Source organism: Nycticebus coucang, chromosome 2 (genome assembly GCF_027406575.1).
Source record: "Nycticebus coucang isolate mNycCou1 chromosome 2, mNycCou1.pri, whole genome shotgun sequence".
Classification (NCBI taxonomy): Eukaryota; Metazoa; Chordata; class Mammalia; order Primates; family Lorisidae; genus Nycticebus; species Nycticebus coucang.
The window spans coordinates 118,538,748-118,563,846 of NC_069781.1; the positions used below are offsets into that span (position 1 = coordinate 118,538,748).

At 53.4% G+C, this 25,099-nt stretch overlaps 2 protein-coding genes across 5 annotated transcripts in view; both read left to right on the plus strand.

Moving 5' to 3' along the window:
* Positions 1-15,950, plus strand: part of SHC2 (SHC adaptor protein 2) — a 32,044-nt gene extending 16,094 nt beyond the window's left edge. Inside the window, exons 4-13 of one of the 3 annotated variants that reach the window (XM_053581642.1) lie at positions 125-244; positions 2,435-2,488; positions 2,663-2,714; positions 2,795-2,921; positions 4,832-4,997; positions 5,621-5,684; positions 8,071-8,205; positions 10,121-10,431; positions 13,279-13,412; positions 14,770-15,950. In XM_053581642.1, coding sequence (XP_053437617.1) covers positions 125-244; positions 2,435-2,488; positions 2,663-2,714; positions 2,795-2,921; positions 4,832-4,997; positions 5,621-5,684; positions 8,071-8,205; positions 10,121-10,431; positions 13,279-13,407 — 1,158 coding nt within the window. In that variant the 3' untranslated portion in view covers positions 13,408-13,412; positions 14,770-15,950. Of the gene's footprint in view, positions 1-124; positions 245-2,434; positions 2,715-2,794; positions 2,922-4,831; positions 4,998-5,620; positions 5,685-8,070; positions 8,206-10,120; positions 10,437-13,278; positions 13,413-14,769 lie in introns of those variants that run through there. The other 2 variants (XM_053581640.1, XM_053581641.1) reach the window with 2 other exon arrangements.
* Positions 15,951-21,091: 5,141 nt separating this feature from the next.
* C2CD4C (C2 calcium dependent domain containing 4C) lies at positions 21,092-24,701 on the plus strand. 2 transcript variants are annotated; one of them, XM_053581649.1, is made up of 3 exons: positions 21,092-21,207; positions 21,790-21,903; positions 21,993-24,701. In XM_053581649.1, the coding sequence occupies exons 2-3, from the start codon at positions 21,880-21,882 to the stop codon at positions 23,094-23,096; spliced, it is 1,128 nt and encodes a 375-aa protein (XP_053437624.1). In that variant the 5' UTR covers positions 21,092-21,207; positions 21,790-21,879; the 3' UTR covers positions 23,097-24,701. The 2 variants fall into 2 exon arrangements, with proteins under 2 accessions (XP_053437624.1, XP_053437623.1); XM_053581648.1 differs by having other exon boundaries at positions 21,098-21,207; positions 21,790-24,701.
* The last annotated feature ends 398 nt before the right edge of the window (positions 24,702-25,099 follow it).

The following is a 25,099-nucleotide window of genomic DNA, read 5'->3' on the forward strand; positions in this document are numbered from 1 at the left end:
CTGTGGTTCCCCAGTGGGGCCGGTGGGTGCAGTCAGAGGCTGTGGGGGTGCCTTGGCCATTCTGGGAGCCTTCTGTGGTCACGCCCCACGTGGCTGGCCCTCTCTGTGCTCCCCCTCACTCCAGGCCCCCAACAAGGCCCTGGCATCCATTCTGGGCAAGAGCAACCTGCGCTTCGCAGGCATGAGCATCTCCATCAACATCTCCATCGACGGCCTCAACCTCTCTGTGCCTGCCACACGCCAGGTGGGTGCTGCCCCCCAGCTCCTCCCTCAGCTCCCCCAGGCCCACAGGACCCCAGCCCCTCCTAGGATGGTCCAGGAATCTTTGGAGTCACTCCAAGGTGAAGCTGGGAGAGTGATGGTGGGGCGCAGGGCAGTGTGTAGCATGTGGCATCATTGTGAATGGTTTATCTGGAAATGTGTGCTGAGGCCCCACTGAGAGCCAGGAGTAGAGAGCACAACTGCTGTTGTCATAGCTGGGGTGCTCTTGGCATAGGGTAGGTGAAGGCACTGATTCTGCTCAGCACCTGCAGTGCCAGGGATGACCCCTCCCCAGAGAATGGCCTGGCCACAGATATCCATAGTGCCCAGAGGGAGAGACACTGGCTTCCAATCTTCAAGTGGAAGTAAATGACAAAACTGTACTTACAGAGATGAGACAATAATTACAAATTCCAAGAAGCATTGTGAGGCCCAGTGAGGGTTGTTCTGAGCACATGTAGGGCACCATGTTCTAGATGGACTTTTGGGAGGTGGTAAGGGAATCTGAGGCAGAGGAGGTGTCTTTCAGGGAGAGAAGTTAGCATAGACCATGGTGAGGAATTTGGGGTTTATCCAGCAGGCACAGTCATTCCAGAAAGTTTTAGGCTGTAAAGTGATGTCACTGATCTGTGCTTGACACTGACAGGGGTCAATGGAGCAGTGGTCTGGGTGGGTGGTATCTGTGTCCAGGAACCCATGGTGGTTCTGGGGTGCAGGGAAAAATGGCTGGACTCCTGATAAATTTAAGAGGTGGAACTGTCAGACTCTGCTGATATGTTCTCTGTGAGGGCAAGAGAGAGTGCTGGATGCTGCCAGGTTCCTGTTGGAAGCTTCTGGCTGAGTAGTGTGAACCCAGGGTAGGGTCAGAAGGAGCCCAGGTTGTGGGAGGGTCATCCACATGCTCTGGACCTGTCAGTGCCCCCGGTGACCATGGGACACTGAAACTTCTCATTTCAATCCATAGGCAGTTGGCTTTCTGGTCTGGGACTCAACAGAGGCCTGGGCTGGGGTTCTATTGACTAGCAAGGCATACACTGTGTAACAAAACAATCCCAAATCTGCAGCAGCGCCTCATCAGTATTTACTTGTGCGTCTGTGGGTAGGTTGGAGTCAGCAGATCCAGGTAGGAATTGGCAAGTGGCACTGTTCTGCTCATGTGCCTGATGCTTCTTCTGGGCAGCACCAGCTCCAGCATCTTCCTTTAAGGCAAAGGTAGTACTCCGAGAGGTGTCTTGAGGCCCAACTGTACCAGGCACCTACTCCTCCATCTAATCCTTTTGGAAGTGTGCTCTATTCTTCTGTGGCAGAGACTGGAAGCCACATGTCTGGGGCATGCTAGGCAGCACCCTGAGGCTGGTGTGGGGGTACACAGGTGGCAAGGGAAAGCCAGGGATCCAGAGAGGAAGCTGGAAACTTATGGAGTTGGCAATGAGCAGCTGTGGGCCATGTCCATGCGGTTCCTGTCTCTGCATCATGCCTGCTAGGTATAGACTGGTCATGCCAACCATCCTGCAGACTGGACACTTAGGCTCCAAGAGGATTTTCCTCCCTGGACAAGAGTCAGACAAAGGGAGAGAAGGGACTGGGAAGTGGACATTCTGTGGAAAGGATGGGGGCTCGGCTGGAGTGCCTGGTGCATGGCTCCACAGTGCACCAGGTCCTGGAGAGACTTGAGTGAGGGGTAGTAAATGAGGTGGGAGACCATGCAAAAGTAGGCAATGTGCATGCAGATCAGCTTATGGGTGCCACTGGCTGATGGACAAGGGAGTAAGGAGTGTGGGGTGGGTGGTGGGCCCCCCCATGACTGTGCCCTCTCTAAGACTGTCTGTGTACATGATCAAGGGTGCAGGCTGTGTGTCCCTGGGTGAGTGTTTGGGTGTCTGTCTATTGAGGGTATCTACAGTTGGGGTGGTTTCTCCTCTCTCACATGGCCGTGTGACCTTAGATGGAGTCTGCATACTTCTCAGACCCCTATCCTGTCCTGCTGGAGCCTCCATGTCCAGCCAGACTCCTGGCTGTCTGGGCTGACAGGACCCACTGCCATGGGCACCGTTCAGGGGATGTCTCCTCCCTACATCCCTGCACCCTCTCATCCCCTCCCTGTGGCCCTGGTCCACCGCTGGGACCCAGCCCTCAAGGCAGGCCTTGATCAAGTGTGCATCCCCTGGCATAGGTCATCGCCAGCCATCACATGCCATCCATCTCCTTTGCATCAGGTGGTGACACGGTAAGGCCAGGGACGGGATGGGTAGATTTGCAGCCTCTTACCCCCTCCAGCTTCACCTCCCCTAGACCCCACACCCAAGATCCCCATCCCTCTGCATTGCTGGTGGGGGTGGCTGGGCATCCCAAACAGGGTGGCCCAGGCGGGTCCAGCTGGCCCCCGCCCTTCTCCCTTCAGGACATGACAGATTACGTGGCCTACGTTGCGAAGGACCCTGTCAACCAAAGAGGTGAGGCCACTTGGGCAGGCTGGGGTGGGGGCCTGTGACTGGGGGGAGCAAGCCACACAATGGTGCTTGACCACCCCCAGCTTGCCACATCTTGGAGTGCTGCGAGGGCCTCGCCCAGAACGTCATCAGCACCGTGGGCCAAGCCTTTGAGCTGCGCTTCAAACAGTACCTGCACAGCCCCCCCACAGTGGTCATGCCCCTGGACAGGTAACCAGTCCTGCCCCTCCCTGTGTCCTGGAGAGAGACCTGGGCCCCTGGGCCCCTGGGGCAGAGCCCACTGCTGGCTTCTCCAGGCCTGGGTCTTAAGTCTCAAAGTCCCTTGCTCCCTCTGAGTCCCTGAGAACATCACTCAACCAGAGGATCTGTTTCCTCATCTGTGAAACTGGGATAAATATGACCCTCACCTCTCAGGATTAGGGGAGAGCTGAGTGAGCTGACCCCTCTGGAGTCTGAGGCTGTCAGCTGCTACTGTGTTGCAGACATCTTCATCTGGCCACAGAAGATAGGTAAATGATCGACGTGGCTAGGTGACAATAAAACTTTATTTATAAACACAGAAATTTGAACTTCATGTAACTTTCACAAGTCACAAAAAATATAATTCTTTGAATGTTTTCTCAACCAGTTGGGATTTACAATCTAAAACTGTAAGAACCAACTAGGTGTGGTGGCTCATGCCTATAATCCTAGCACTCTGGGAGGCTGAGGCAGGTGAATCACCTGAGCTCGGGAGTTCAACACCAGCCTCAGCAAGAGTGAGACTCTGTCTCTACTTAAAAAAATAGAAGAACTAGCCTGATGGGCACCTGTGGTCCCAGCTATTCAGGAGGCTGAGGTAAGAGGATCTCTTGAGCTCGAGAGTTTGAAGTTGCTGTGAGCTATGACACTACAGCACTCTATCTAAGACGATAGAGTGAGACTCAAACCACCACAACAACAAAGACTGTAAGACTCATTCTTAGCTCATGGCTGGACTTGGCCCCTTTGCTGTAGGGAAAATGCTATTTACCTATCTGTTAAGTATTAGAAATCCAAGTTATACACTTGATCAGAAATTGAAGCAGTAAGAACATGTGTGGGCAGCACGAGCCTTGTTTCTGTTTCCCACCAGGCCAAGCAGTGCTCTGCACACAAGCATACATCTGCCCCTTACACAGGCACACACTTGCCTTGTGCACAGTGCTGTCCACCTGCTACAGCTGGGACGCTTTTCTTCATCAGTCTCTGGAACTGCTTATGCCTTTTTTTTTTTTCGTAGAGACAGAGTCTCACTTTATGGCCCTTGGTAGAGTGCCGTGGCGTCACACAGCTCACAGCAACCTCCAACTCCTGGGCTTAAGCGATTCTCCTGCCTCAGCCTCCCGAGTAGCTGGGACTACAGGCGCCCGCCACAACGCCCAGCTATTTTTTGGTTGCAGTTCAGCCAGGGCCGGGCTTGAACCCGCCACCCTCGGTATATGGGGCCGGCGTCTTACTGACTGAGTCACAGGCGCCACCCCTGCCTATGCCTTTTATCAGCTGCAGAATTCTCTGTGTGGGTGCAGCATAATTTATCTGTTCTATCCCCACCTGAGGGGTGGACAGGTTGCTTCCCCTGTTTTTTTCTTTTTAATCTTAAAAAAAAACTTCAGATTTATACTTCCCCTGTTTTGCTCTTAGGATCCACATTTGCCTGAATGAGCACCCGTAGGATAAATTTCTGCAAGTGCAATCGCAGGGCCAGAGGGGGAGGTTGTTCCCCCAACCAACCCCATGACATCTTGGTTCTGGGAGTAAACCAGATGTCATGCCCTTGGCTGCCTCTTGGGGCAGAGGTGGGCAGAAAGGAGTGCACACTAGCTTAATTGAGAACCTACTGTTTTGTGCAAAGCTCTGAAAAGTGTGCAATGTCCCATTTTATAGACGAGGAAATAGAGGACTCAGTTACTTAAGAAGCACTTCCTGGTGGGAACACTTAGCTGACTGGTGGGGGTTCGAGATTTGAATCAAGTCTTCTCCTCCCAGAAGCTCATGCAAGGCCTCAGTGCCTCCTGTGCTCTAAGAGCCCTGCTGTTCTTTCTATCCTCTCCCTGCCAGGGCCTCTCCCTGTGCTACCAGCATTACTCTCTGTCCTCCAGGCTGACCGGGCAAGAGGAGTCCGCCTGGGGGGATGAGGATGAAGCGTCAGAACACAATTACTACAACAGCATCCCTGGGAAGGAGCCTCCCCTGGGCGGGCTGGTGGACTCCAGGCTGGCCCTGTCACAGCCCTGCACCCTCGGGGCCCTCGGGGCTCTTGGACAGGTCAGCTTTGCCCCCCTTTGTGGGGGGTGTCTAACTGCTGGTTTCTGGGACCTTACCCCCAGTTTCCCTTCTGCTCCCGTTCTCCCTTATCCTTGTGCAGGGTCTCTACTTCTGACCCTCACTTCTCACCAAAACTCACAGATGGCACTCCATCTGTCTGCTGGGCCTATTCTGGACACATTTGACAGCCGCAGCATTTCAGACACGATTCCCACCCTCAGACATTGAATAAATACTGCAGCGCTTTAATCATGGCCGTGAGAGGGACTACCATGGAAGTAATGAGAATGTCAACAGGGAGGCTGACTCTGTGGGGTGCTCAGGGGGACTGGGCCTGACAGGTGAAGGAGTTTCCCAGGAGAGAAGTGCAGGGAAGGGCATATGGACAGAGGGAACATCATGTGGAAGAAAGCAGGAGGCAGAGGAGGCTGCCCAGGGAGGTCCCTGATAGGAATCACAGGCAGGTTGAGAGCCAGATAGCTGAGAGCTGGGAAGGGTTAGAGCTGAGTCCCCCATCTGTCTTAAGTCTCCCGGAGGGCTGGGCTGCAGAAATGGGGGGTAACAGGCCAGGAAGAGAGGCTTGCATATACTGAGGGGGCCTCATAACACTGCTGTTTTTCCAGGGCATGTCCCCTGCTCGAAGAGATGCCCACAGCCTGCCGTGGGACCTGGGGTCCTCAGGCACAGGTAAGATGGGTTTGGGGACCCTCTGCTTCATCTGCTGCGCCCTCCCCTCTCTCTTTCCTCTCTGACTTCTTTCATACCCATCTAAGAGGTTGTGTGTGCTCCCCACACTCTGCTAAAATTTTGATCATTAGTTTGTTGTTTCCCTGTACATACTAGTTTCATTGCCTTCCGGGGGAGTAGACACTGCATTAATTCACATGGTTCAAAACACCAAGGAGTGTAGAAAGCCACTCAGTGGGTGAGTGTATTCCCTGCCTGTATCTGCCTTCTTCACCTCCCTAATCAGGGAACTACTGTTTATAGCCAGTGGTTTCTCAGTTATTTTCCCAGAATTTCCCTCAGCTATTCAACCAGTCCAAATGTGTGTTACTCTCCCTGTTTTTACAGATGGGAGCATATTGCACACATATCTTCCGTCCTGCTGTGTCCATGTCCTTCCCCATTTGTGCATGTCAGTCTTCCTCATTCTTTTTCTCTACTGTGTAGTTCTCTACTATGTAAAGGACCATAGTTTATTTCACTCACCTCTTAATCCTGAACATTTGTGCAGATTCAAGGCATTTGCTATGGCAAACAACAGTGCAGTGAGTAAGCTTGAAAGTCAACATTCAGCTTGCGTGCAAGGCCTCATTGAGCACCTCTACAGGGAGGTAGCCACTCATCCCATTTTGATAGCTGTCATGTAGTGGCATCCTCAAGTGACTTTCCCACCAGGTACTCATTTTATATTATTTTATGTTTGAGACAGAGTCTCTATATCCCAAGCTAGAGTGCAGTAGCATCAGCATAGCTCACTGCAACCTCAAACTCCCAAGCTGAAGCGATCCTCCTGCTTCAGCCTCCCAGGCAGTGAGACTATAGGTGCCCGCAACCATGCCTGGATAATTTTTCTATTTTTTGAGAGATGGGGGCTTCTTTCTTTCTTTCTTAGGCTGATCTTGAACTCCTGGTCTCTTTTGGTGTCTCTTTTCAGATGTTTTTCAAATAGGAGCCCAGAGGAATTTTACACATGAGGCACCATGCAGTGGGTATTGTTCCCCTGATCACTTTGGAGTTCTCAGCTGTGTCAGTGCTTTCTTTTGAACAATTGGGTGCTGTTCGCCCTCCCTGGAGTTTACTTATCTCCATGGTCCCCTCTTAGTGAGCATTTAGGGTCCTTCCAGCTTCCCGCTATATAGGGCAGCTGCTGTACAACAGAGCAGCAGACCCCTCAGCAGTGGAGCTGCTGGGTCCCATAGCCAACCTTGATCACATGAGCAGAAGCTGCTAATTTGCTTTCTGAGGTGGTGTGCTGGCTGATTCTCCCACCAGTTCCGCCTGCGGCTGCCTGTTTCTTAACAGCCTTACCAACATCTGTGTTGAGCTTTTTTTAGATCTGCCCAAATATTCTGGGCATCTCACTGCCAAGCCTCAGAGCCTTCATTGGCTTTCAGTGGTTAAAGAAAGCCCACACCATTGAGTGCCCGCCAGTGCCAGGCTGCAGTCTGGTCCTAGTCTGCTTCTGTTCTGAGATAGTAGCTGCTCTCCACAACTCCAGGGCTCACACCCACATTTCCCACTCCTGTGCCTTTACACATGCTGTTACCACTTACTGTCATGCCTTTCCTGATTCTCTGGCCAAGAACTCCTACGGACATGTCAATGCCCCAGCTCTGATGTCCGAGAATCTCTCCAACCATCTGCCCCATTAAGTGTCTTCTTGCCTACACAGGCCTCCTGCAGCTTCTTCCCTCTCACATAGTCCTGACCACAAAGAGGCTGAGCGAATCTGTGCCCCCCTTTTTGGCAGACTGGGAAGGCTGGACTGAAACCCCTGGCCCATGTCAGTCGTCCAGGGCTGGTGCAACCTTGGCATTCATATGGTATCCTAGTCTTTGCCAGGTATTGCTCTTAAGGGCAGAGGCTATTTGGTTAGGACCCAGCAGAATATAGATGGGGTGCTGGGTAGACCCAAGTAAGACTCCTCCAAGGGTACCTTTTAATGCAGCTGTGGCTTTTGAACCATGTAAATGTTTTACATATTCCAAAATAAATTTAAAAAAGAAAAAAAGAAAAATCCTAAAATAGAACTGAGATGGAACAAATGACCCAATCATGTATCATGTTGATCACATAATTATATATAGAGAAGAGCTATTATTATTTTTTAAATGTGGAAATTTAACATAAACAGTGGGAAGCTCTGGCCCCTGGGCCATCTTCCTGCCTGTGTGTGGGGGTCTGGTGCTATGGCCCCTAATTGCATGTACTGTACACTATGTCCCTAGCTAGGGCATTCGTGAGGCACCTCCCACCTGGTATAAGACATGCAGTATGCAGGGGGCCCTGCTGCCACAAAGCCAGCACAGTCCCTCATAGACCCCACACCTCTCCTTATCCTTTGCAGCCACACCAGGGGATGGCTACGTGCAGGCAGATACAAGGGGTCCCCGGGTCTACGAGGGACATCTGTATGTCAACACTCAGGGTCTAGACGCCCCGGAGCCTGAGGACAGCCCCAAGAAGGACCTGTTCGACATGAGTACGTGGGGCAGACCAGTGGGGGACCTCACCATGCAACCCTGTGGTCTCCCTGTGGGATCCCAGTCTGAGGGCAGAGGCATACCCTTCTCTCCTTGAAACATCCCATGCTGTGCGGGTGGGGGGAGCCCAGCCTAATCTGGTGGGAGGCCTTGTCTGATGGGGGTGGCCCCTTCTCCTGCAGTGAATGTGTTTATGCAGTCTGATCCAGGAGGCCCAGCCCTGCTCCTTTGTATGGGACTCCAGCCTCCTAAGGGGCCTTCCTGCCGAGCTCCCGAGTCTGATCTGTGTGGCCCACTTGAGCCTTCAGTCTTGGGGAGGTCTTGTCCATCCCTTGAAAGAGTATTTACTGATGGAGAGGCTGAGGCCCCTCCCCTGTGGTACCCTTCAGCCCTCAGGGAAGCCAAACCCACTCCCTATGGGACTTCTCCATCTGCTGGAGTGGCTGAAGCCTGCCTTGAAAGACCGCCTGGTCTGCTGGGGGGATTTAAGTTTCCTCCTTGTGTGACCCTGTGGTCTGACAGGAGTCAGGCCTGTGGGAATCCTGGCTTGACCTGGGGGGGTGGGGGAGGTGGGTGGGGAGACAGTTTATTCTCTGAGGCCCCGCCCCTAGCTGGATGAGGGAGGCTTAGTCCACAACTTGGTAAAGTCATTTCTTGGGTCTCCATGGGTTGCTCCCATCTGAGGGAGGGCTTGGCCTGTCCTTCCTCCCAGAAGTGTCTACAATACTTTCCTGATTGCCTACACCAGGCCAGTTCTGCTGCTTTCTGGAGTGTTGCAGGTACAGGCCCTCCCTCAGGACACTTCCGTTGGTGGAGATCCCCAAGGGCCTCCCAAACGGTTTCCTTCACTAAGTTTCAAAGCTCCCTCTCCTTCACACCTGATAATGCAACTTCTCCATATTGCCATAACGACAGGAGCTAGTACCTATTGAGTGCCTACTGTGTACCAGGCACTGGGCTAAGAGCTTGGCTCTCTTGATACCTCACATTGGTCCTCAGATGGAAAAGGTGGGCCTCAGGGGTATGAGTGTACTTCTGTGGCAGGCTATCCCCCTCAAGATGGCAAAATGGCCCAGCAGCCCCAGTGGCAAACCCAGAGGAGGAAGAGTTACTTCTTACCTGTCCATTAAAAATTCTTGGTCTGATTCACCCACTGGGGCCGTGTGGTCATCCCTAAAGCAGTCACTGCTCAGGAGGGAGAGATGGGTGTGCTCCTTGGCCAGGCTTGATTGCCTGGGTTCAGCCTGTGTCAGGGAGTGAGGGTCCAAAGGGCCCAGAATTGCAAGGAGGCACCCAAACCATGGACAGATCAAGGGGCCAGGGCCAGGGCTCTGGCACTCCAGAGTGTTTGAATTGTGCTGCTTCCTGCCTCCAGAAACTCCCCGCCCTATTTTACAATGAGGCCACTGAGGCTCAGAGGGGAGGTGGCCTGTCCAGTGTCACAGAGGCACTCTGGGTACCTTAGAAAGCCCATAGCAGAACATTAACTGCATCTCTTCTAAAGTTAGGACACGAAAGGGATGTCTGCCATCACCATGGTTATTTAAGGCTATCTTGGAGGTCTTGGCCAATGCAATAAGGCAAGATAAGGGCACAAGAAGCCAATGTAGCAAGACAAGAAAAAGATGTGTAATCACTGGGAAGAAAGAAACACTGTCATCCTTTGGATGTACTTATAAAATCCAAGACTGTCTTGAATAATTAATGAACCAAAAGGCCATGAAGCAAGTCAGGTACCAGGTTGAGAGCACCATGAGCTCAGCATGTCCCATGGCTGAGTTTATCGTGAGGCCTGATGCACAGTAGGTGCTCATTCAATATAGGCTGGATTGTCCATTCTTCCCACCTACTCCTCCCTTCCCACCAGGCTCTTGTCCCAACCCCTGTTCCCAGCACTCCTGTCTTTGCCTGTAGGACCTTTTGAGGACGCCCTAAAGTTGCATGAATGCTCAGTGGCAGCAGGCACAATGGCAGCCCCCCTTCCATTGGAGGACCAGTGGCCTAGCCCCCCCACCCGCCGGGCCCCTGTTGCCCCCACAGAGGAGCAGCTTCGGCAGGAACCCTGGTATCATGGCCGAATGAGCCGTCGGGCGGCAGAGAGGCTGCTTCGAGCTGACGGGGACTTCCTTGTACGTGACAGCATCACCAACCCTGGGCAGTATGTCCTCACGGGCATGCATGCTGGGCAGCCCAAGCACCTGCTGCTTGTGGACCCTGAGGGCGTGGTAAGGTGGGCACAGGTTGCAGGGTGGGGTGTGGGGGAAACCTTTACGGTTACGAAGCACTTTTACAGATTCTGTTCTCCTTGATCAGCTACTATAGAATTATAAAGTATTTTCCAGTTTAAAAATAATTTTAAGGTTTACAAAGGATTTCCTAGTCTATTCAGCATTTTTTTTTTTTTGGAGACAGAGTCTCATTATGTCACCCTTGGTAGAGTACCGTGGCATCACAGCTCACAACAACCTCAAACTCTTGGGATTAAGAGATTCTCTTGCCTCAGCCTCCCAAGTATCTGGGACTACAGGCACCTGCCACAATGCCCAGCTATTTTTTTGTTGTAGTTGTCATTGTTGTTTGGCAGGCCTGGTCTGGGTTCGAACCCGCAAGCCCCGGTGTATGTGGCTGGCACCCTAGCCGCTGAGCTACAGGCGCTGAGCCCTATAGCATTTTGAGGTTTATAAAACCTTTTCCAATTTCAAGGCCTTTCGGGGTTTACAAAATTCCATGTTTCATCCATTATAAGATGCACTTTCTCACATTTATCATCACTAATGCATCTTGCAAACAGTGTTTGTATTTGAGTGATAAATACAGTGTTTTCAGTTTCTGAGTTTTTAGGGTTTACAAAGCATGTTTCAATTTAAAGGAATTTCAGGGTCTTCAAATTACTGAATTGCTTCAATTCTAAGACATATGCCTTCCTCTCTGAAATCTGGATTTCTTTTTAACCATCAATTGCATCTTTGAACTACATCATTATTTAGTAAGGAGGTTTTTCTCCCTTCTCTCCTCCTGGTACATACAACAGTGATGTATCTTGGCATTGCTTTGAGCCAATGAAATTTAGTCATCACTAGTTTATGAAGCATTTTCCAATTTAGAAGGAGTTCCAGGGTTTATGAAACATTTTCAAGCATTCAAGGGCCTTAGGCTTCCTGAGTTATTTCCCAGGAAAGAAGGTGCTTGGGGGCTGCAGTTTTCTCAGAGTTTACAAAGTGTTTTTTGCCTGAGAACAACTGGATCTGTAGGACAACTTTCAGGTGCCTGTGTATTGTCTCTGTATGAAGCACACGGGGGCCCTCCCTGGCCTAGGTGACACTATGGGGAGGGGTAGGTCCTGGCTCCAGCTGCCTGTTCTCCCTGTTGCCACCATCCTCTGCCCTGTTTCAGGTCTCCCTGCTCCCCACCTAACCTCTGGCCTGGCCTGGATCCCTGGGATTAGATCAGTGGCTCCTACACTTGGAGAAACTTTAGAACTTCCTCTAAAATATTGGAGTAGGGCGCCAGTCCCATATGTTGGAGGCGGCAGGTTCAAACCTAGCCCCGGCCAAAAACCAAAAAAAAAAATGTAGATTCCCAGGTCCTCTGGGGTCACAGAAACAGAGGATTTTGCCTCAGGGCTCAGAAATGTGCATTTTCATATGTTCCCCAAGTGTTACGTGCCCAGCAGGTCCAGCACTGTCCATGATATTCTCAGCAGCTGTGGGACACGGTGTCTCTCTGTTTTGCATCTATTTCTGGCACTCAGAGATGCAAAGGTGTTTTTATTCCAAGATGCAATGACTTTTGGATTTGGTGATTCTGATTTGGGGTATATATCTCCAAGATTTCAGGCGTGTATTTGTTTCCCAGGGCTGCCCTACCAAATGACCACAAAATAGGAGGCATAAAACAGCAGAGATTTATTCTCCCACAGTTCTGGAGGTGAGAAGTCCAAATCAAGGCATTGGCAAGGCTGGTTCCTTCTGAAGGCCAAGAGGGAGAGTCTGTCCCAGGCCTCTCTCCAGCTCTGGTGGATGACTGTAGTCCTTGGTGTTTTTTGGCTTGTGACTACATTGCTCCAATCTCTGCCTCCATCTTCACATAGCCTTCTCTCTATGTGTCTCCATGTTTAAGTTTTTCTCTTCTTATAAAGATACCAGACTTAGGTCTCACCTGGATAATCCAAGACGCTCTCATCATGAGATCCTTAACTTGCTTACACCTTCAAAGACATTTATTTATTTATTTTTTTTTGTAGAGACAGAGTCTCACTGTACCACCCTTGGTAGAGTGCCGTGGCCTAACACAGCTCACGGCAACCTCCAACTCCTGGGCTTAGGTGATTCTCCTGCCTCAGCCTCCCGAGTAGCTGGGACTACAGGCGCCCACCACAACGCCCGGCTATTTTTTTGTTGCAGTTTGGCCAGGGCTGGGTTTGAACCCGCCACCCTTGGCATATGGGGCCGGTGCCCAACTCACTGAGCCACAGGCGCCGCCCAAAGACATTTATTCTAAATAAGATCACATTCATAGTTTCTGGGGGTTAAGACCTAGATATATCTTTTTGGAGGACACCATACAACCTGCCACAGGAAGTCTGACTCTATTCTGGTGGTTTTGGAGCCTGTGTCCATCCATGTTTCTGGAATTCTCTGATCTAGTGGCTCTTGGACTTGGGCATCTGTCAGAAGCACCCAGAGAGCTTGTTAAAAACACATTTCTGGGCCGGGCTCAGTGGCTCACTCCTATAATCCTAGCACTCTCGGAGGCTGAGGTGGGATGATCTCTTGAGCTCAGGAGTTTGAGACCAGCCTGAGTGAGAGTAAAATTAGAAAAAAATTATCTGGGCATGGTGGTAGGTGCCTGTAGTCCCAGCTACTCAGGAGACTGAGGCAGGAGGATCACTTGAACCTAGGAATTTGAGGTTGCTGTGAGTTAAGCTGAGGCCATAGCACTCTAGCCTAGGCAACAGAGTAAGACTCTGTCTCAAAACAAAACAAACCACATTTATGAGTCAGTAGGTCTTAGGCAGGTTTGAGAATTTGCCTCTTAGACAAGCTGGTGATGCTGCTGTCTTGGTTGTGCAGGTGAGGACGAAGGACGTGCTGTTCGAGAGCATCAGCCACCTGATTGACTACCACCTGCAGAACGGGCAGCCCATTGTGGCTGCCGAGAGTGAGCTGCACCTGCGTGGCGTGGTCACTCGGGAGCCCTGAGCAAGGTGTGTGGCTGGTGGCTTTCACTCATTTGTCAGGTTCTTTCCTCATTTTAAAAACTGAGATATAATTCACATACCATAAAGTACATTCTTTTAGTGTGCACAATTCAGTGGCATTTAGCACCTTCACAATATGCAATCACCACCTCTAATTCTGGAATATTCTCATCACCCCAAAAGGAAGTCCAGTCCCCATCAGCAGTCACTCCTTATCCCAACCCCAGCCCCTGGCACCCCCAAATCCACTTCCTGTCTCTGTGGACCTGTCTGTTCTGGACATTTCATATAAATGGAGTCTCACACTGTGTGTCCTTCTGTGTCTGCGTCCCTCACTGAACACGATGCCCTTAAGAGCCATCCACGTTGTAGCCTGTGTCAGAGCCTCCTTCCTTTTCATGGCTGAGTGATATTCAGCCACATTGTGTTTGTCCATTCATGTGTCAATGGACAGGGTTGTGTCCACTTTCTGGCTATTTTGAACAATGCTGTGTGGATGTGCACGTGCAGATGTTGATGTGGATGTGTTCTTACTGCTCTGGGGGCACATACCTAGAGTGAAACTGCTGGGCCCTGAGGGTAACTGATTAACTGGAGATGAAAATCACCTGATCTTTATGGCTGCTGCTATATGCTGGGTGGCCAGTCTTCCTTTCCAGAGGAAGCAGCTCCATGGTGAGCCTGGAGGAGGGCAGGTGGGCCTGGGGCAGGCAGGACTGGAGTGTGAGCTGAGGCAGAAGAGACACTTTTGGTGCTGGGGAGGGATAGGCAGGTCTGAGTGACTTCAGGATCTCTGTGGGGTTCCGGGGCAAGGTGGGAGCAGGAAGTCCAGGCAGGAGAGGGTGCAGCCATTGGGGGAGTTGACATGGAATCTTTCCAGGGCTGAGCTTCTGGGCAGGTTGGGGATGCTCTTGGGTCCCCGTGGCAACAGTCTCCTTCCTATCTCCCCCACCCAGCTGTGGCCTCTTCCTGCCCACAATCAGGCCACAGGCTGTGGTCCTGTGAGCTATCCAAAATGGTTTGCAACATGGTGAGTCTGTGTTTCTGTGACCTCAGAATAACACAGAAGGCAGTAATGACACCTGCTGTTGGTTCTGAGACAGGTGCTGGGATTAGCATGCTGGCTTTGCAGAAGAGGAGATAGTACAGGGAGGTTGGGATATTGCCAGGATCACACAGCAAGAACAGTGAGGCTTGGACTGGGGCCTGACTGCTCTGCCCTGAGTCTGTGCTGCCCAAAGCTGAGGTTTGGAGCTCCTGGAGATTATAGGCCTGTGGTTCTAAGCAGGCAGAAGAGTGGGTCCCAAGCCCAGGACCCTGGCTGTTGTCTCAGCTCTGACCTCACACCCCTTTCTGCCTGCAGGTGATGGTTCTGATCCGGGCTCCTACTGCCCCGTGGCCTTACAGCTCTCAGCCTTTCTCTCAGACCCTGCTCAGGCCAGAACTGCCGCTGTCTCTCCTTCCTACACATGAGCCTCTGGAATCTTCCTTCCTCCAGCCGACCTTGGGCTGGGCAGGGCACCAGGCTGGGAGGTTGGGACCTAGGAGCCCTCCACCAGCGGAGCCCAGGATGCCTACCCTCTGCCTGGGTGCACATACCAAAGACAGAGCCTTCTCTCACCGCCACAGAGCTCAGAGCAGAGAGCAGCCACCGGGCTGAAGCCCTGGCCTCTGGGCCCTGTCTGCCTCAGGCTGGACCCAGTCTACACTTGTGGAACCTGAGGGTTCCCAGATCCCTGCTGTGGAAACCAATTCCTATCCCAGCTGGGCTTACTTTTCCCACCCGAGAAACTGGGTGCATGGTTGTCTTTCTGGGGGGAGAATTAAGGTGCTTTGGGGCTGTCAGACCAGGTATGTGCTGATGCCGGTTCTGGGGTTGGGGGCAGCTCTGGGCTAGCTCGGGACAATGGGGCAGCCAGGCTGCTGAGGACAGCTGACATGGGGGCAATTATAAGCAGGAGGAAGAAGCATGTAGCTGCCCAATTGGGGCTGTGCCCACCAGTCCCCCATCCCATAGCTGTCAACCTGGACTGGACATTGAAATCTGTTTGTAATTAAAACTGAGAATAACCACAGGAGCATGAGCCCACTTGTACACTTAGAGGCCCTTGCAGGGCTGGGGCTGGGATAAGACTCCCTTGAGGTGCTTGTGGGACCCTGATTTGGCTGCCCCAGGGGCCTGGACATGGAGAGAAGAAGATGGGGCTATGCATGTGCAGGTATGGTTACCCTCTGCCCAGAAGCCCTGCATCTCCTTTAGATACCTCCATTTGGTCCCAAGCTAAAGCACATGTCAAGCTCTCTACTAAAACACACCCTGCTTTTATTTTGGAGACACCCTAGTTTATCTCTTGAGTGCATAAATCTCTCTTTTTCCAGAGCTGTATCTGACAAAAGCTTGTTTTTCTTTCCCAAGATGCCTCTAACTGGCCCTTGAGTGCATTCTGTCTCCTCAGTCTCCCAGCGTCTCATACCATTTCTTTGGATATCTGCTCAACACCCCTACTTCTCTCCCATGCCCACTTCACTCTCAAACACCCTAACTCCTAATCCTTAGAACTGCCCTCATGTTACTTCTGAGCCTCCGCACCCGCCCCCCCCAGACTTCCAGTTCTCCCCAGGAACCTCCCCTGACTCCTCCCACAAACATGGCAGCCCAAGCCTGCCACATCCTGCAAAGGGCTGAGGGCAGAGGGGCCTGGGGTCTGGCTCTCTGGAGAGGCCCTACCCATGCCCCGGAGAACATGTATGGGAAGGATGTGGGGAATAAAACTCCTCCCATCTGCCCTTACCTAGGACAGAGCCTTCAAAAGGCAGGGCCAGAAGGGGACTTTGATGGCACGTCTCATTTCAGTAACATAGAGACTGAGAGCCATCTATCCATCCAACCATCTATCATTCATCATTAACCCTCTATCTACCACTATCATTAACCCACCACCCATCCATCCATCAATCTATCCACCTGCCCACCCATCCCTCTGTCTAATTATCAATCATTCTATCCATTCATTTCCCATCTGTGCACCCACATATCCATCCAACCAACTAACTATCCATCATTCATCCTACTTAATGGTCAACACACCCACCCATACATCCATCCATCCACTTCATTCCATTCACTAGTCTGTCCATCTATCCATCCATCCATTCACTTCATTCCATTCACTAGTCTACCCATTCACCCACCCTCTCACCTGCCCATCCACCCATCTATCCATCCATTCATCCATCCACGTGACTAACCATCCATCATTCCATTCACTGATCCATCCATCATTACCCTTCTCATCCATCCGTCCATCTATCCACCCATCCATCTTCCATCCATCTGTCCCTCTACCCCTCACCCCCACAACACCCTTTAAAATGCCTACATTGTCCTCTGGTGGGCAGCCAAGATGCAATAGTGATCATAACAGATCTGCGCTTGTGGAGTTAACAATCAAGTGACATGAATCAGCAAATCACCACTAAATGTATGACAACTGTGAAAAGTCCAGTCTTGGAGCTTTGAGATCCCAGGAAACCCAGGAGAGGAAACACAGGGGCTATAATTAGAGAATGGGCCCCTGGGAAGAAGGGAGAGTTCTGGGTAGAGGAAATGGCATGTGCAAAGGCCCTGTGGTATGTGGTGCCAGCACACTCAGGGAGTATAAATGGCCTAAAGTGTGGTCAGGTGAGATCAGAGCAGAGTGGGGGTGAGGCTTGGTGCCAGGGAGAGCTGCCAGGGCCACAGGGGTAATGTGCATGTGTTCACAATGAGACAAGATTTTCCAGTGTGAAGAATGCTGCTGGGGACAGGACAGGAATGGGGGTGGGCAGAGAGGACCTCCTAGACTGGGGAGTGTGGAGAAAGAAGAAAGAGTCTTATTCCAGAGAAGTTGGGCTAGAGAGATGTCTTGATGCCCTTCATTTGTTCGTGGGCCCAAGAGCTCTGGGTCCTCCAGGACCTAGGCTCTTCCCAATCCCTTGTCCTCTGTGAAGCCCTATTTATCTGGCACTCTGCTGGGATATGTGCTGAGAAGCACATGAACTCAGGGTGCACAGAGTCTCTCCATGTTACAGACGAGAAAACCGAAGCTCATATTCAAAGACATCTATTCTAAATAAGACCACATTCACAGGTGCTGGGGATTAAGACCTAGACATATCTTTTTGGAGGCCACCATACAGACTGCCACTGCCACTATCAAAAAACCATCTTGGGTGGTGCCTGTGGCTCAGTCGGTAAGGCGCCAGCCCCATATACCGAGGGTGGCGGGTTCAAACCCGGCCCCGGCCAAATTGCAACCAAAAAATAGCCGGGCATTGTGGCAGGTGCCTGTAGTCCCAGCTACTCGGGAGGCTGAGGCAAGAGAATAGCTTAAGCCCAGGAGTTGGAGGTTGCTGTGAGCTGTGTGATGCCACGGCACTCTACCGAGGGCCATAAAGTGAGACTCTGTCTCTACAAAAAAAAAAAAAACAAAAACAAAAAAAACCATCTTAATAGTTTTGAGCCTGTGTCCATCCATGCTTCTGGAATTCAGTGATCCAGTGGTTCTCAGACTTGGGTGTCTGTCAGAAGTACCTGGAAAGCTTGTTAAAACACATTTCTAAAAAAAAAAAAGAAAAGAAAAAGCAAAAAACCCCACATTTCTGAGTCAGCAGGTCTGGGGTGGGTTTGAAAATTTGCCTCTTGAATAAGCTGGTGATGCTGATGTCTTGGTTGTGCAGGTGAGGATGAAGGACGTGCTGTCCAAGAGCACTTCCACCTAAGGTGGAGGTGTGATCGGAGCCCGTCATCCTCTCATCCTGCTCCTTGAGCAGGAAAGGCTGGAGTGTCCTGGTGATGATTGGTGCCAGGGAGCAGGGCATGCCTGGCTCTAGCTGGGTCCCTCACGCCTGTTTTCTGTACCTTCCTACCTTCCTAACTTTCTTTCATCACTCTATCAATTATTACTTCTTGCCTGGGGAGCCTTGAGGTGGGAGGCATGATTTTGGAATTTGCTATGGAAGCTGCACGAGTCACATCCTGTGCACCTCCCTGGATTTGGACAAGAAGTCAGGATACTGGGGTTTGGGCACTGGTACCCACCCTACTGCAGACCTGGATGTGAGTGACATATTTGAGCTCCCCCAGAAATCAGCCACTCCCTGTGCCTCAGTTTCCTCCAGCACCCTTGCATTGGTTAACCTGTGACACAAGACCGGCCTAGGTTCTTCTGGGAGCTTGCTGACAGGCCCGCGCTTCGGATGGTTCTACTGACTTTCCCTCCTTTTTCTGGGTTCCCAGATTAAGGCACATGCCCCAGGCTGCTCAGGCACCCAGTGTTCTCCCTGGAAGCAGAAATCACTTCCTGCAAGCCTGTTACCCTGGAGGCCACCTACAATCTAGGCCTGGCTCCTGGGAAGCACACCCTGCTACACCCCACCTGGGGCACAGAGAATGAGACCGCCAGCATGAAGCTGCACAACTTGGCTGGGAGGGGCTGTGACCGATACCACTGGCCTCTCCAGCTTGAGCTTGAAGCTGCAGCCTCCCCAGTCTCTGATTCTAGGGGGGTTGCAGGTCAGGGTATAAGGGTGGTCCTGGGGCCTGCTGTGAGGGCTGCTGCAGAGTGAGAAGTACTCCTATCTCCCAGCCTTGGTGGGGACCATCCTCTGGGTCTCAGTTTCCCTAGCCCCTGAATGTAGGGGCAGGGGTGGGGCTGTGGTAAGTCAAGGCTCCTGGATTTACTTCAAGGCCTGGCAAGTGCCTACCCCTGCTGAGACCCTCCCCTCACCAACACTTACATGTTAAATCCTCACACTGGTGCTGTGATGTAGGAACTGTCTATGTGCCTGGAGATGGAGGCACAGAAAGATTTGGATGCTTGCCTGCAGTCACACAGCAAGAATGCTGGCCCAGGGCAAGGGTGGTGAGGAGTGAATCTTAACACCTCAGTGACAGTAGGTCTGGCATAGTTCCTCTCCACAGGCTGGAGCCGCCTTTCCATTCCTGGGCCTCACCATCCCTGGATTGTGCAGTGGTGGAACGTGGCTCAGTGGTCCAAAGCCCTCCCTCCATCTCAGCCCTCATGTTGCTTGCTGCAGGAAAGAGCACTGTTCTAGGAGTCACCATTCCTACTTCGGTGCTCTCTGTCCATTTGGTAAATGTTTCCTGGCGCCCCCAGTATGCCTGGCTTGGGCCTTCAGAACACCACAGGGACAAGACTGCCACAACCCTTCCTCTTCATGGCTTGGAGCCCAGCCAACCAGGTTCCTGAGGGCATTCTTCACACAGCTCAAGTTGGGGCTTAGGGTCCTTTCGGCTGTTCTGCCGCCTGCCCAGGCGTCCTGAAGGTGGCAGTCAAGTGATGGATTTCTTGGTGTCTGCCTCCCCTCTGGGACTGTGGAGCTGCATCGTGGTTGCCCAGCACTCCAGGGCTCATGGAGTTTGCTGGGTGGACAAAACTGAGACAGGCCCCTTGGGGAGACACAGCTCCTCTGACCCACACTCACTCCTTTCTGGATGATAGGACCCTAACACCCTACTCCAAGGATGGCTGGGTTCTCCCTTGCCCCCTACCTCCTTAGCAGCTACACCAGCTGTCACTCATCCCAGCCCCCATCTCAGTGACCTGGGGACATTCCGGGAATGAGGGAGGCTCCTGGACAATTGATAATTTAATAAAGCACCAGGCGCCTGTCAGCCCCGGGTTTGTTCTGGTGATATGTCATCTTGCTGGCCCCTCACAAGCCAAGGCTGGTTGGGAACTGGTCTGCCTTGGGTTCCAGGAGAGAGGACTGAGACTAGAGGGAAGCTAACATCCAGGACTCGGTGAGAGTTGGGCTGCAGATCCACCAACAGCTGGTAGGAGAGAGCTTACTTGGTCTAAGGAGCTGCAGCAGTCCTGGGCCCTCTTGGTTCCCCATCTGTGGATTGCATGTCCGGCCTTCTGCCTTTGTCTCTGCTGTCACACTCACATCCTGTTGTATTTCTGTCCCAAGAGTCCCCAAATTACAATTATATGATGTACCTGTGTTCTATGCAGGCATCACCGGGGATGGGGGCTGTGTCCCTCCCTCTCTGTGGGGCCTCAGCTCCAGGTTGCTGCCCAGCATCCAGTGGATGCTCTGTAAATATTGGCCCTTGAAATGAAGGAGCACCCCCTACCACCTCCTGAGGACTCCGTTGAGAGGATGTGCATTCAGCAGTGTCCAAGCGGTTTGGTCCTCATTTCTAGAAGGAAGGCCTCACCTTCCTTATCTACAATTGGGGGTGTCAGTGGGTCTTGTCTACTTTGTCATGAGGGTCAGAGACCGGAGCTCTGGGGAGACCCACAGTGAGAAAGCGCTCACAACAAACATAGCTGCGCTTACTATTACTGCGATTGTTTTATTTTTCCATCATTGGTCAGGAAAGCTGCTGGCCAGAAAAGTGGCCAGATGCAAACGGGGGGGCGGCGGCCCTCTTGAGATGTACTGAGGTAGGGGCTTGGGTTGCGGGGGGCCGAGTGGCAGATATGGCCAACACAAACCGCAACCACTGCTTCCCTCCTCTGTCCCCTTGACTTGGCCCTGGAAAGGGCCCTTTCGGTGACGCCCCGCCTGGGCCTGGGGGGCGGAGCGCGGGCGCAGGCGGCAGTACTAGGAGGAATACGGCGGCGGCGGTGGTGGTGTTGGGCGGCTTCCCGCGGCGGCGGGTGAATGAGTCGGACTGCGCTGCCGCCGCCCGCATCAGAGCCCCAGCCACCCCGCGCCAGCCCGGCAAGCCGCGCGTCCAGACCCCTGCGCCCGCGGAAGCACCCCCAGCCTCGGGCCATTGCCCGGGCGGGTGAGTTCGGGGACCTGCCCCGTTCCGCCGGGGCTGCGGGGGCTGCGGGGGCTGCGGGACCCCACCCCCATCCCAAACCGAGTCCGTGTGTGTGGGGGGGAGTGGAGGGTCAGCTCGCTGCGCTGCCAGCTCCCATACTCACCATCCCTTCATTCCCCACCCGAAGTCCTGGTCCCCCAGTCCAGGGAGAAGCCACAGGTGGGTGGGAGCTTGGGGGGCGGAGCTGGAAGCCCTGGGGGGTCCACCCACACCCTGGGGTGTCCCCTTTTGTGACTGAGCATGGAACCCTTTGAAAAGCACATTGAGATCCTCAAAACGGGGGCGGGGGTGGGAGTGGGGCTTCTTTTTCCTGGGAGCTCCCCTAGGAGTCAGAGCACCACCCCCGCCTCCCTATCCTAGGTGCTGAAAAGTTAAGTGCCATCTCTCTGGGAAGGGGAGAGACGAACCTGCCCCGCCCCTGTCCTGAGCCCAGCTGGGTGACCAGAGGGACCCTTCTGGCCCCTGCTAGCCAGTGCACTGTCTAGCCTCCCCTACCCACCTAGCAGCCAGGCCCCAGCGCCCGTCTCTTGCTTTTCTTCTCAGACGCTGCAGCCCTTCCTGGCCTCTTGCTTGCCACCCCCATGAGAAAAACCAACATGTGGTTCTTGGAGCGGCTTCGGGGGACTGGGGAAAATGGAGCCGCTCGGGGTGTGGGGGGTGAGTCAGGGGACAAGGCCTCCAAGGGGCCCCTGTACAGCAACGTGCTGACACCTGACAAAATCCCTGATTTCTTCATCCCCCCCAAGCTACCCTCAGGCCCCCCCGAGGCCGAGGGACAGGCCACACTTGGCCCGTCCACATCGGAACAGAACCTGGCCTCAGCTGTTCCCCGCCGTGCTCCCCGGAGCCCTCGGTTGCCTGCCAAGCTGGCAGCCGAGAGCAAGAGCCTGCTGAAGGCAGCTACCCGGCATGTGATTCAGATCGAGAGTGCTGAGGACTGGCCGTCTGAGGAGGCCACCAATGCTGACCCACAGGCCCAGGGTGCCATGTCCCTGCCCTCAGTGCCCAAGGCCCAGACATCCTATGGCTTCACCACGCTGGCTGAGAGCCCTCACACACGTCGCAAGGAGTCTCTGTTTCACAGTGAGCATGGGGCACTGGCCCAGGTGGGCTCCCCAGGCACTGGGCGCCGTGGGGCAGGGGCCAAGGCCAATGGGGCTGATGGGGGGTCCAAGGAGGCTGGTGGAGCCCTCATGAACCCCAGCCGCTACTTCAGTGGGGGAGAGAGTGACACCGGGTCCTCCGCCGAGTCCTCCCCCTTTGGGTCCCCTTTGCTTTCCCGGTCTGTGTCGCTGCTCAAAGGCTTTGCCCAGGACAGCCAGGCCAAGGTGAGCCAGCTCAAGCATTCTGTTGGCCGCCATGGCTCCCTGTCCGCTGATGATAGCACGCCAGACACCAGCCCTGGTATCCGGCGCCGCCTGACCCGCCGGGCCACCCCAGAACCAGGCCCTGAGTCTAGTCAGGTGCCTCGTGGGGAGCACACCATTCGGATGGGCCCAAGGGGCAGCCTGCGGCTGCTGGCTGAGTATGAGGCGGCCCAGGCCCGCCTACGGGTGCGCCTGCTGGCTGCTGAGGGCCTGTACGACCGTCTCTGTGATGCCCGCAGCATTAACTGCTGCGTGGGCCTGTGCCTGGTCCCTGGCAAGCTGCAGAAGCAGCGCAGCACCATCATCAAGAATAGCCGCCATCCCATCTTCAACGAGGACTTCTTCTTCGATGGCCTGGGGCCGGCCAGTGTCCGAAAACTGGCCCTGAGGATCAAGGTCGTCAACAAAGGCAGCAGCCTCAAAAGGGACACGCTGCTTGGGGAGGAGGAGCTGCCTCTGACCTCCCTGTTGCCATTCCTGTAGGGCCTCCCACTACTGCCCCTCCACACTGCTTCCTGGTGGGCAGGTCCCGTAGGCTTGGTCAGCCACTGGGGAGGTGGGTCCAAACTCAGGCTGGGCTGGGCTGAGCCCTGATGCTGCAGCTAACATGGGTTTCCTGGGTCATTGGAATATGAATTTTTCTGAATTGAATTTTTCAGAGGAAGAGGAGGAGAAGGGCTTCTGGGGCAGAAAAAAGGCCAGTTTGCAGGTCTGAACACCCACCTTTGTCCCTAGACACTGTCTTACCCCTTGACTCAGAGTTCTGGAGAGAGGTTCTCAGGGATCTGGGAATCTGGGCAAGTGCCTGAGGCAGGGTAGGGATGGAGAGGCTGCAGGTTGGGGAACTGAGCTGTGGCTTCCTTCCCCTTTGTTGTGAATGCTATTCTCTCCATGGCCTTGCTGCTGCTCTATTCCAGCCAGGTGCTTGGAGAGAGCAAGTCCAGGCCCAGGCTCTGCCTAAGGGGTCCCAGGGCTGGGAGAGGGGTTCCTGCCCTGGGGTCTGGCTGAGAGGCATCAGATGAGGGTGTCCACCCAAACTGGAGGGCTGAATACCTGCCCAGACAAAGGTGAAAGAGAGCTGCCCCCAGGCTCCCAGCAGAGGAAGTCTTGGAAGAGAAAATGAGGGCAACTTGCTCTGGCTCACTGGGGAGCCAGGCAGCTCTCCTACCACTGTTTTCCTCCAGCACTGTCTCTGCTTGATTTCGGATGCAGGCCTGCCTGGCTACTCTCACTGCAGCATCTGGAGCCACCCTTGCCTGAAGGTCTTGCTCTGAGGTCCTCAGAGACCAGCCTAAATTCCCCATTGCTCCCATCCACCCTACGGCTCAGAGCCCTTGGTAGCTGTGAGTGCCCCCATCACTGACTCCCACATGTGTAACTAGGTTTGGGTACTGGCAGGTGGGATCACAAAAGGACAGCTGAGGAGACCCTGGTTGTGGCTTTTCATGCTGCTGGGCAGCTGCGTGGGCTCCATTGTGTTGTTATGTGGGTCCTTGAATGATTTTTGTGGGGGTTTTCTGGCTCAGAATGAATCAGAAATGGCACAATTCAAAGCAGGGGCTCAGCCAGACCAGAGCCTGTGCCTCTCCCTGGCTGCCTGCTAGGCCCGTTGCACCAGGCACATTGTGGCATCCTGGGACATCCCTCCCTGTGCAGCATCACCCCCTTTGCCATGCTGTGTCCCTCCTGAGTAGATATCCACCTCCCACCAGGAAGAGAGAAGGAGCCGGTCCCCTGAGGACTGAAGACACACCTGTACACCCTGCATGTAGAATGAGGGGCTCTTAGGGCTTCCCCTGTCTGTGCCTGATGCTGTAGAGGCTCTCCCTTTTCTCTGAACCGTAGGAGCACCCAGGGCTATGGTATGTCAAGCCTGGGGCAGGGACAGCCGGGCCCTGCATGAAGTTAGATGCTTAGAACTTGGCACCACAGTCCCATCTCTCCCAGCCCCTGTTCTCCCAGGGTCCCACATTTCATATGCCCCTGCAGTGCTTGATATCTTTGTGTTTGAAGTTGACTGTGGATAAATCTTTAAGACATCTCCCCATGTGTTTGTTTATAAATGCTGTTTTTAGTGCATTAAAGGTGTTTCAGGAACACGGGGGTGGAGGTCTGCTTGCTTGGCTGTTTAATAACAAGAGCAGTTTTGCCGTAAATTCTGGGGAGGATGATGCAGAGCCTTCAAGGTCAGCAAAGTCCTTTCTCACCCCTTTCAGACTCTCTTGCTTGGGATGGAGGCAGGGCAGTAGGCAAGAACCCAGACCCCTATAGTGAGGATGGCTCACATTTATTCACAGGTCTGCGTGTGGAGTGCTGTCCTAACTTCCATCCACATGAACTTCCACAGCCAGGGCTCCATCTTTCCCTTGGGCCCCCAGGACAGGGCCTTTCCCCTGCTGTGACCCCAGGCTGGGCTGTTTTCTCTTCTTGTGTCCCCCATGGGGTCCAGCCTGTCAGGACTGTCATGAAGGTTCCAGGAGCTTTTG